Below are 12,137 nucleotides of genomic sequence, written 5' to 3' on the forward strand. Positions count from 1 at the left end.
ACTCACAAAATCCCATTATTCCCACCATCCCAGCAATAGGACTCTTCCCATTCCAACCCCTTTAATAAATTCTGGTTCAGAGTGTTCTTCGAATGAGCGTGTGAAGAAGTCTGAACACAATTTATTATGTGGAGAGATGAAGGCAAGTGGGTAGGAAAAATCCGTGGAATGGGGAGGGTCTGGGAAATCTGTCCTGGTTTATCTGTATATACTATAGACACACATTATACATATGTATTTATGTTTGTAATTTAATACACATCCACACATTAAAGCCGTACGTATTAGCAGGGTTTAGAATTTAAACATAAGTATAATGTTCTCAACCTTCTGCAGTGGACACTTCACAGCATTTTCAGAGACTATAAATAACAATAAAAATCATAGAGTGATCAGACTGCACGTACTCAAGGCTAGAACCTTCAGCCCGACAGGATTTAACCTCCTCTCAATTGTTTTTCCAACCAAATATTCCTCCCCCGGCAGGATCCCGGGGTCGTCCCATCCGCCAATGACGGTTTCAGAGAAGCAGTCCTGGGGAGGGGTATTATCTCCAGGAACACGTCCTGTCAACTTTGCAGTCGAGTCACCTATTTCGGTTGGTAGCGGCCGCTATTGCTTTAAAAAGACAGAGGATTTCGAAACAGGGAGGAAGGGGGGGGCTCAGGAAAAGGAACTCAACTGCCTTTGATAACCTCCCAACAGCCTTTCCTTCTCCAGGACGCGTGCTCGGCTGGGGCAGCGCCCGCATCCCCGGCCTGGCGGGCGCGCGCGCCTCCTCTTTTCCGGGCGCCCACCTTCGCGGGGAATCCCCCGCGGCCAGGCTGGGCTTCTGCCGGCGGCCGCCCCGCTTTGTCTCCGACGTCGCGCTCCGCGACTCGCTCGCTAGCTCGCCCCTTTACCCCTTTGCGGGCTGTAACCCGATCTCCCATTTCCTGGTGGATTCTCTTAAAGAGGCCGCGGTCGAGAAGCAGAACAAAGGCTATTGTTTTACTTCCTCCTTCGGATTCCGCGTCCTTACCGGAATGTCCCTTCCTATATAATTATTTTCATTGCGTCTGCGCTCGGCGGGGGGTGGGGAAACCCTGTGCCTTTCAATGTATCCAAGAGACGGAGCTAGGGGAGGGGAGGCGTTTAATAAAACCTGTTCTGAGGTTTCTGGGGCCCCGATGGAACGTTTCTCGGCGTGTCTTCCGCGAGCCAGGCGGCGGCCCAGCGGAGCCTAGGACGCCCCGCGCCAGGCCGGCGGGGGCCGCGCCGCCCGCCTAGTTAGCAGTCGCGGCCTCGCGCGGCCCCGCTCCCCGGGATCCTCCGCCCGCGCCGCCGCCCCTCCCCCACCCCGGCCCGGCTTTTATTTCTCCGATGCGGGGCTGTAACCCGATCTTTTATTTCCTGGTGGCTCCTTTAAGAGGCAGAGCTCAGTGCTGGGAATTCACGTCAGTTTCTGCACTGAAACTCTCAAGATCAATGAGCAAAGAGCTTTCTCAGTTCTGCCTTTCAGTTTCTCTCTTCCAGGAAGGAAAACATTCGAGAGAGCGAGGGAGAGCGGCGGGAGGGCGGGGGGCGGGGGCGCCGGCCCGGGTGGGAGGAGAGAGCGGGAGGCCGGCCGGGCTGCGTCCCGGGTCGCCGCGCCGCACCGCGACCTGCAGACCCCGCCGCCGCGCCGCCCGGCTCCCACGCCCCCGCCGCCCCGCGCGGCTACTCCGCCGGCGCCCGCCCCGCCCCGCGCGCTCGCGGCCCCCCGGGGCGGCCGCCGGGAGAGATGCTGCAAGAAACTTCTTAAATGACCGCGTCCGGCCGGCCGTGGAGCGTTTCTGGGTTGGGGAGAGGAAAGGAAAGTGGAAAAAAACTGAGAACTTCCTGATCTCTCTCGCTGTGAGACATGTCTGAGACTCCTGCTCAGTGTAGCATTAAGGTAAAGATCTTCTCCCCCTCCCTCTCCGGGGTGGAAAACCTTGAGCTGCACCGGCCCGGCCAGTCGTACTGGGCTCTTCAGTTGTGAGGGGACTGTTGCAGTCGCTCTGTTCGCAGGAAATTATTTGGGGCGCCGGGGAAGGAGACGCGGCTCGCGGCGGCAGCGTACCCTTTAGTGTAACCTTGCTGCTCCCCCCCTCCCGCCGAGCGCCCTGTCGGCTCCTGCGCCCTCACCTCACCCCTTTGCTTTTTGACAATGAAATGCTAGTCACCGTCGGTCTGGAGGAGCCCGAGTGGTCTCCAGGACTGTAAAACACCCCCGTAATTAGTGCGCCTTTAAAAAAACCTGGTCCCTATTCGTACTCCCAACATGTGACCGAAATGGAACTTTTGTTCCCGAGGGGTGGTCTCCTTAGAAAAAAAAGTTCTCCGGCTCCATTGAGATTGGAATCATTTCTTCTTTTTAAGGGCTCACAGAGTCGGATCAGACAGATTCCCCCCACCCCCGCATTGTAATTGCAAGCGCTTGTCGGAGAGACAGTCGTGGTGTCAGCTTTTCCTGGGCATTGCACACTGAATTTCTTTTCTTTCTTTTTTTTTTTCCCTTTAAACCAAGGTGAATAAAGTCGCTGAATGGTTATTTTACTCTGATGCATATGAACGCTGAGCAATCCCAAAGTAGAAAACTCCCGTGTTGCAGAGAGGGAGAATTACCTAAGTGACCAGACAAAATGACCTTCCCAGTTTGACAGTGCAGAGAGGAGAGCTAAGAGTAGAAATCTCCCAGCTTTCTGGCCATGGTTTTTAGTATTGTAAATGCAAGATGGTGAAGGATGTTTGCAAACACAGCATTTACCTTCCAAGTAGTTGTGTGTGTACATTTATCTATATGTGTGTCTATAAAGGCTAGTGGTGTTGCGGTTTGTTGCTTCTAGAAAGTTGTCGTAAAGTTTGCCACCGTGAGGAGGCAGACTGATTTGTCCATCTCCCCCAATTATTTTGCCCGTCCTTGCATTTGGTGTGCACTTCCATTTCACTGTTCCATCAGTACCCAGATGGAAAAGCCTTTTGCTTCTGTGAGACGCTGAAGCTCCTGAAGTTTGTGGCTTGGCCCATTAACTGTGTTCATTGAGGGAACCCTGCAGAGACAATGAACAAGTAACCAGTTTTCTTCATCTATGGAGAATTCGAGAAACCTTTCCTGCTTTAACACGGCTTTTCCATAGGATCTGTTTAGAGGAAACAGTATTTTATCATGTTTGCTTATTAGGGTTTCATAATTATACTCAGGTGTTAGTGTTTCTTATCAGGAAAGATTCTCATGGGGTTTGAATTAGGGCTAATGTGAACTGAAAAGGTGGGTTGGGTTTCTTTGTTTTTGCCTTGCAAAAAAATGCCCGGTGGAACTTTCGGGTTTCTGTGTTTGTACATATCTGGGGATAGCAGTATGTCTGCGGTAGCAGGGGGGTGTCAGAGTAAAGATGTTAGGTAGGTTTATACTTCAAAACCAATTTCTTTTGCTGTATAAATTTGATTCTACGAGTTCAGGAAAATCCTACGGTATGCCTGATCTAATTTATCTGACACTACATAACACAAACAGAGGTAACTAAATACTAGGGTATGAAATCAGTAAATTGTATTTAGCTCTATGGCAATAAATCTGACCTGGGGAGAACCTGGACCAACTATGAGATAGTGATTTTAGGGTGAAAACAACAAAAAACAAGCCTTTCTGTGACTTTTCTCGATGTCTCTTCTAAAGAGACTGCATATGCCCCCTGTTCTGAGGGGCTTATGTTTGGGTACTGCAGGTGCTCACCTTATTGCACCCCAGTGGGAGGCTACAGCAGCCCTTTCCTTACACACATGGATGGAATCATTCCTAAACCCAGACAGCACAGTGTCTTACATGTGACATAAAAATTGCAGCCGTAGTTTGTATATCATTTTTTTCCTTATTGTTTACCCCGCAGTTCTTTTCGGGAGCCTCTTTTCTCACTCTGTATTTCTCTGTAATTAGATTTAATGGTCTTCACTAGTAATGAAAGTATCGCTTTTATTTTGGATTGCTCTTTATGGAACCAGAATATGACTGTTTGCTTGGACTGTGCATATGTTTAAATGCACATATGTGAAGTGCGTTTTTCCACAGAGTTTGTTTAGTTTGCAACGTTCCAGTAAGAAGCGCCGGAGATCAAGGACTGGGCTTATTCTAGCTTGTCTGAAAATGCTCTGGTGAGTTGTGCGGTGTTTCCCTCAGTCCTTGGGATGTGGTACAGTGACTGCATAATAAAAAATGTTTGCTGGGAACCCACAAGAACTGGGATTTTTTTCTGCAGTCCAGTAAACAATAAAGTTTTCTGTGGAGCAGAGAATGAGTGTCAGGAGCTTTCAAGGATGACCTGATGGCTCTGATATCCTGAGGACATGTGACACGGAAGGCTCTCTGTGTGGAGAGATTTCCTTCAATCCTCCTGTCTACTCCTGAAACCTTCCTCCCTGGCTCTCATTCCTTACAAGCAGCTGGTCAGCAGGCAGTAAATTCCTCAGCAGCTGGTGTGATGGAGCACAGAGGAGCCTGACCAGAGGCAGCCACAGAGGGAAGTACTCTGTTTACTTCTGTGCTAGAAAAGAGTAGTGTACGATTTCGGTGGAATTTCCAGGGTGAAAGTTTCTGAATCAGTCAGTGACATCTTTGTATCACTTTCATGGTGGTGGTTGCTGATGAATGCCTGATATTGGCTTTTATATTTCTTTTGCACTTTATAAGCATGTTCCCGGCACCGCAGGGAAGTTAATATCAGACACATGTTTATAGCAGAAGACAGGTTGACCAGCCCAAGGTCACCCAAACTATGGCTGCGCCCCACTGTTTGTCTGCACTGGGCGCCCTCATCGTGAGAGATTAAATGCTTGCATTCCTGACCATTTGGGGTTGTTTCAATGTAAGGACGGGGTCACCTAACTCTAAAAAGTCATATTATTTTTTTCGGAGGATCGTGTGGCTGACTGCTGGGTACGGGAGAAAGGAAGAGGCTATCTTTTCCATCATCAGCCTTCACCTTCAAGTCACCTGTTCAGTTTTAACTTCAGCCAAGTTGCAGTGGAAAGTAACTATGGCCCAGCAGACACAGCCCTGCGTAAGGCTGGCTGGGCGGCCGGCTAGAACTATCCAGGATAGTACAGAGAAATAGTTGCGTAACATCCCTGGCCCCTCCTTTCCCTGCCCTCCGTACTGGTTGGCTTTTTTAGCGGAATGCAATCTCTATTTTGCTGCTTTCTGGGAGTCTCTGGGTTTCCCCTCCTGGGCTCTGAGCTCCTTGGGTTTAGTGGCGATTATCTTTGCGTCCTGGTGCCCACCTTGGCACCTGGCTCAGAAATGTGTGTCAGTAATGTTTGCTGACTTGCAGTGAAGCATGGAAGGAGGTCAGTACCCTTTCCGCTCTCTGTCCTGTGTGCTCGGAGTGACTTAACACTTCACCCACAGGCTAGCATACAGTGGTTACTAGGGCCACTCTGCTGTCACAGGGAGGCCTAGAGCACTCCCTTGGATGTCTGCCTAAAAATTATTACTGGTAGAATTTTGGCCTAATGATAATGTTTTCTTATTTTGATAACATTTTCAAAAACTGCTTTTGTGTCTCAACAAACAGCAACATGGAACTGGGTAAAAGATGCGAGACAGGGGCTTGAGGAATCACTGGAGAAGGTTCAGATTAGCAGGCTTCTGAGTTTTCCCCAGGGTCTTCAGCAAGTGAATCAGGGAACTTTGGGAATCTAAGAGCTGAGAGACTATAAAGATCACCTGGGCCAACGTCTGATATTATTTTATTTTTTTGCTGTGTTGGGTCTTCGTTGCTGCGCACGGGCTTTCTCTAGTTGCAGTGAGCGGGGGCTACTCTCCATTGCGGGACGCGGGCTTCTTACTGCAGTGGCTTCTCTTGTTGCGGAGCGCGGGCTCTAGGGGCACGGGCTTAGTTGCTCCGCGTCATGTGGGATCTTCCTGGACCAGGGCTTGAACCCATGTCCCCTGTATTGGCAGGCGGATTCTTATTTATTTATTTATTTATGGCTTCGTTGGGTCTTCGTTGCTGTGTGCGGGCTTTCTCTAGCTGCGGTGAGCGGGGTCTACTCTTCGTTACACTGTGCGGGCTTCTCATTGCAGTGGCTTCTCTTGTGGCAGAGCACAGGCTCTAGGCCTGCGGGCTTCAGTAGTTGTGGCACGTGGGCTCCAGTAGTTGTGGCTCGCAGGCTCTAGAGCACAGGCTCAGTAGTTGTGGCGCGCGGGCTTAGTTGCTCCGCGGCATGTGGGATCTTCCCAGACCAGGGATCGAATCCGTGTCCCCTGCATTGGCAGGCAGATTCTTAACCACTGCGCTAACCAGGGAAGCCCGGCAGGAGGATTCTTAACCACTGCGCCACTAGGGAAGTCCCTACAACGTCTGATTTTTATGGAGAGGAGGTCCATACAGCTAAATTGTTTGCTTCAGCTGATCGGTGACTAAGCCAGGTTTAGAGCAACGCAGACCCCCTGGTTGTCAGGCCCCTGTCCCTCACTGGGCTGGGTTCACGGTGCATCCCTATAAGAGGCCAAGGAGATTCGATACAACAGGCTGCACACTCTCTAGCACTTCCCAGCTTGGTCCATTTTAATCGAAAGCCAGCTGGTATGAGGGCACAGAGGTACGTGCCAAGGAAGATGGTGTGTGTGGGAGCCCTGGGTCCAGAGGGTATATTGTTAGATGTGAGAAGAGGAAGGAGTAGAAGGGGGGGATGAGGGAAGAAGGGCTTCATGGACTTGTATTTGCACCACCATCTACAGCAATACATTTTTTGTATTCTGGTAAAAAGCATGTAGCATTAAATTTACCATCTTAACCATTTTTAAGGGTACAGTTCAGTCGTGTTGTCTGTTCACGTTGTTGTGCAACTGAACTCTAGAACTTTTTCATCTTGCAACACTGAAACTCTATACTCACTCAACACCCATTTCCCCTCTCCCCTTCTCCCAGCCCTCTGTAACCACCTTCCTATTTTCTTTCTGATTTTGACTACTTTAAATAGTTCATATGAGTGGAATCATACTTTCTTTATTTCACTTAGCATAATGGCCTGGGGACTCATCCATGTTGCAGTATGTGACAGGATTTCCTTTTTTTCAAGGCTGCGTAATATTCCATTTTATGTATATGCCATATTTTCTTTATCCATTCCTCTGTTGATGGACATCTGGGTTACTCTCATCTCACAGGTGTTGTGAATACTGCGGCAGTGAACATGGCTGTACAAATGCCTCTTTGAGATCCTGCTTTGAGTTCTTTGGATTTATACCCAAAGATGGGATGGTGGGGTGCAGTGGTACTTTTTTATACCATGTGAGGGCCTGGTACTTCTGTTTTGGGCTGAGGGTGCTGGACCTGTTAGCAGGGCCTTTTCTGAGGAATCCTTGAGGGGGCCCTAGGCTCAACTGTACACCTTAATTTATACACAGTAGGCTCTGCATCAGCTAAAAACATGGCAGCTTGTCCTAGGGAAGTAGCTTACCTCTTTAGCATAGGTAAGTGAAGGGAAGAAACACCCCAAATACGGGCACCAGAGGAAGGTGGAACTAAAACAAATTCTGGGCATCTGAGTTGAGCGCGCTGAGGCAGGCTGGGGGCAGGTGGGGAGGGCGTGTGAGGACCATCTTGAAGAGCAGGTGCGTTCTGTTACGGATGTTGAAAAGTTGCCCTGTGGTGTGGATCTCCCGGCGGAGGGAATCAGCGCCAAACGAAGCCCCCTAGGGTGTGGGGTACACAAACGAAGTATTTGTCTCTGTGAATGCTACTTCAGGAGACGCACTGATGGTGGTTTTCTGGCAGAGCCCTTCACTGCCGCATTTGTTGTAGAAACCAGCCTCTGTGTGGATGCGTTGAATAGCACGAGTGTAAGTTGACGCAGGGTTCCCACGCCAGAAGGGGCCCAGCTTAAAGACCAGTCACTGCCAAGCCTAGTATTTGGAGAGAGAAAGGGTAAAGTTAGTGAGAAGTTAGAACGATGGCCTATTAAAAAACAAACACATTTTCATTGATTTTTGAACATACAGCAACCAGCCTAATAGCGTGTGGCTTTCCAGGGCGTCTGAGGCTGAGCCTCCGTGCGAACAGGCAGAAATGACTTGTGTCCACACCATCAGCTGGTGAGAAATGAGGGCTGCCGTGTGCTGGAGACGGTACCTTCCGCATCGAAATAGTACCATCAGTATGTTGCTTGCTCTGTTAATTTGCTTGATCACCCTTTCTTTTTGGGTAGTGAAAGTATACAGTTGAGCCTGGTCTTTGGCTAAATGACCTTGAATTTGGGGAGTATGTGGGGTGGTGACAAGGAAGGTGTTAGCCTGTGTTTGTTAGGTGTGGAGCCCCAGATGAGCTAACTGCTTCCTCAGGCCTGTGGACTAAGCGTACGGGAAACTGTGGAACACCTGCGTTTTGGGAGCCTTGTAAGGTCTGGGTAATTAAAGGGGTTTGTGTGCTGCGTTGGTGGTCATCCTCCTGCATCATCACCACCGTCGTTTATTGGATACTGCCGTGTGCTGTCCTTGGGCTAAGCGTTTTATCTACATTATCTCATTTGCTCTTTACTACTCCCTCCGGGATGCAGGTTTTCTCCCTGTTTTGCAATGGAGGAGCCTGAAGCCCATAGCCGTGAAGCGATGTATTGGCCTGAGATCTTCCAGGCTGTACTCTGGCCCGAGCTTCACCGAGTCTACATCTCGGGACTGCAGTTCCAAAGCACTTTCTCTCCTGACCCAAGACGCAAGGACAGCCACCTTTATGAAGAAAGTTAGGAAACCAAGAGTAATGGGGCTGTGGGGGAGCTTCCCACAGGCCAAGATGAGAGGTGGGAATTGAGCCGGCAGAGATGCTCCTTCCCTCTCTGGGTGGGTGCCCCCTAACCGGCCCTCTCGTGGCAGGGTAGCCAGATGGTCACGTCGCACCACCCACCTTGGAATGGACGTCCAGATCTCTCATTTGTACACCAATCCCTGATGTTCTCTAGTGATACTTTGTCTGTGGGTGGGTTCATTTGTGCCCTTTTCATGTTTTTCTCAGAAATCTTTTCCCTCTCTGCCTCGCTCTGCTTTCCCCCAGTATCTCCTTACCCCATCATCAGGTGATTAGGTGGGTGACAGGCCAGGGCCGTGTCCTCTCATCCTGCCCACCCTCGGAGCTAGACACCTTGGTCACACCCTGGTCAGTCTCTCTCCTTCCACTGCTTTTTTTTTTTTTTCAATTTCAAACTTTTTACACAATCCACGAATGCAATGCTTTTTAAAAACCATCCCTCATGTCCATCTGAAGATACTGTGTGATTTCTAGGAATCTATTTGATGTCTCTTCAGGTGTTCCCTGATTTCCCCCACCACCAAAGGAATCATCTTTTTTCTTAATAAATTTATTTATTTATTTTTGACTGCCTTGGGTCTTTGTTGCTACACGTGGGCTTTCTCTAGTTGCGGCGAGCGGGGGCTACTGTTCATTGCGGTGCGCGGGCTTCTCATTGCGGTGGCTTCTCTTGTTGCGGAGCACGGTCTCTAGGTGCGCAGGCTTCAGTAGTTGCGGCATGTGGGCTCAGTAGTAGGGGCTCGCGGGCTTAGTTGCTCCCCAGCATGTGGGATCTTCCTGGACCAGGGCTCGAACCTGTGTCCCCCTCATTGGCAGGATTCTTAAGCACTGTGCCACCAGGGAAGCCCTATCTTTTTTCTTGATAGCTTGATACCTGACCCTACTGGCCTTGTTCTAATTTCCCGGAATGAAGGGAGAATTTGGGCCCTCTGACTTTATACATTTGTGGATTTGAAAAGCTTTAATGAAGCCTGTCTTCAGAGCAGACATAGGGAAGGAAGCACACAGAGACATGGCATGGAGGGAGTTAAGAAGGGACTAAGAAAGCCTAAGCCCTGATTCTCATGAAACAGATGAGGAAACTGACCCGTGCAGCATTTGAATAGCCTGCTTGAGATCACAGTACTCTTCAAAGCTGAGCTGGAGTCAGGATCCAGGTGTTCTGTCCCGGGACCGTGTTCCACTAACACCAGGAAAATTGGCAAAAAGCAGACAAGACCTCAGAAAGCATAGCTTCATCGTGAGGGCTCATATCTAGAGAGTGAAACCCCTTTGTCTGGTACCACACAATGACCGACAGTATTAATGATCATCATTATGACCTTATCCAAGTTGAAGACAAACTGTAAATTATGAGATTTAGGAAGTTAGGAAATAGTGTCATGCATTTTGGAAAGCTGTCCAGCGAAAATGGTTGGCATAGAAATAATGTTACGTTTTTAGAAGGCCACGCTTCAGCTATCTGGATGAATGACTTATGAAAATAATACCTTACTCCCCAAAGAAGACAGGAAAGAACTACCCAGTAAATCTGCACGCTCACCGGAGCTCATGTGTTCCTCGGGGGTATTTTCCCTTTGTATGTGGGAGTCAGACACAGGGAAAACGGTCTTATTTCCTGAATGACCTGAAAAGGGCGTGTGGCCCTGCTGGTGTGAGCACCGTGGGTGCATACGCTCAGGGATGTGACTGTTGATCCCGTGTAGTTCCAGTCAGCGCTGCTTCAGAGTTTGATTTGCACTTTGTTCTGCCTGATGCTATTCATTGGTTCTTCTCTGTAACACTGATTTCCCTAAAGGGGATGGTAAGTTCCCGAGAAGAGGAGAGCGGTCATTGCCATACCGTGAAGAGCTTCTAGGGGAAGGAAGGACCCTGTAGTAGACAGACCTGAGTGCGAACGCTGCTTCTTGAACTTGTTCATCTTAAGCTTGAACCTGTTAAGTCATCTGAAGTGGTAATAAAAACACCTGTCTTTGGGGGCTGTTGGCACTGCCTTACGTTGTTTTGAAAACACCCAAACTTAGTTCTTCTCCCTCTTTATATATTCTCCCATCACAGGGATCTAGAAGGGGCGAGAGACTTTCTAGTCCTGTGCCTGCCTTATACCGTTGAGGAAATGGAGCTCAGAGATGTGACGGTGTTGCTCGAGCTCCCGTGGCTGGTTTGTGGCACCGCCTGAACTGAACTCCAGGCCTTGCAGGTGGGCCAGCTCCCAGGCTGGGCTCTTCTCACCGTCGCCATGAGTTTCTCCCAGGGTTGGGGTCTCTCAGTCAGCGCTCAGCAGAGCCTCGCTTTTGACTTTCATTGAGTACAGACCCCAGTAACAGGAGCAAGGAGCCAGCTGTAATTATGGTAGAAACAGATGCCTCTTGCATCTTCAAATGGTGAGGGCAGAGCTAGTAGGGTTCTGAATAAGTTTCCAGAGATGAAAGGAGAGGAAAAACCCCGAAGCCTGGAAGTACTGTGCAGGGCCTCTGATGGGCGTTATTACTCAGCCCTCAAGTATTCAAACCTATTCAGGGATCTGCCTGTTCATACAGTTGCTTATTATTTGTGACCGGGCCGAGACTCGAGAGGGAGCGTCCATTCTTCAGTCCGCTTCTGTGTGGCACGCAGCCCCGTGTCTGTCTGACCACAGAGCAGACACTGTTTGCTGTGGGCGGTGAATTTCCAGTTCCAAGCGGCAGGAGTGGATGGCTCTTCGTGGAGGTTTAGATGGAAGAGTTTGAGGAAGCCAAATTTGTAACTTTGGGGCATGAGGGAACCTTTGTTTTTAGTAAATGTTAAGGGGGGGCTGAAGTATTTGTTAGCAGTATTTTGCTGTGGACTTACAGTGCGTTCCTGCATTTTCCTTTGATATCCATTTTAAATGAGAAGATGAAATGGGGCCTGGAACATAGCCCTTTTTGAGGAACAGTGGAGAGAATGTGCGCGGCCTCCGCCGCCGTCCCCAGAAGCAGGTGTGGGCACTTTTAGGCCGTTGAGGAAAGAGCTTAGGTCTGGAGAGCAACCGTTCCTCTCCCTTTGCCCTGGAAAACACAAGAGAACTTTGGTGATTTTTCTGCTCAGCTGTCTTGCAGCCCTCTCCGGTGGGTTATGATGAGGCCAGGTGGCTTCATCTTTCTGAAGATTTCTCTGTATCATGAGGTCACTAATCCCTGATTCTGTGACATCCCCTATACACGAGGAAGCAGCAACCAAAGATGAGATACTGACTCTCAAGTATTTCCTGGAAGAAATGAGCTACAGATAGAAATCAGCATTGTAATTAAAAAAAAAAAAAATCAACCCCCAAAGAACAGCCTTTCTGTCTCTGAAGTCACCCGTGTCCCTAAC

General features: G+C 49.4%; 1 protein-coding gene across 2 annotated transcripts in view; it reads left to right on the forward strand.

The window, feature by feature from the left end:
• The first annotated feature begins 1,437 nt into the window (after positions 1-1,437).
• The window catches only part of ETV6 (ETS variant transcription factor 6), a 237,616-nt gene continuing 226,916 nt past the window's right edge, over positions 1,438-12,137 (forward strand). For both annotated transcript variants that reach the window (XM_082849929.1, XM_082849930.1), the window contains exon 1: positions 1,438-1,915. In XM_082849929.1, coding sequence (XP_082706055.1) covers positions 1,883-1,915 — 33 coding nt within the window. In that variant the 5' untranslated portion in view covers positions 1,438-1,882. The remainder of the gene's footprint in view (positions 1,916-12,137) is intronic.

Source organism: Leucopleurus acutus, assembly GCF_964270905.1.
Source record: "Leucopleurus acutus genome assembly, chromosome: 11".
In the NCBI taxonomy this organism is placed as follows: Eukaryota; Metazoa; Chordata; class Mammalia; order Artiodactyla; family Delphinidae; genus Leucopleurus; species Leucopleurus acutus.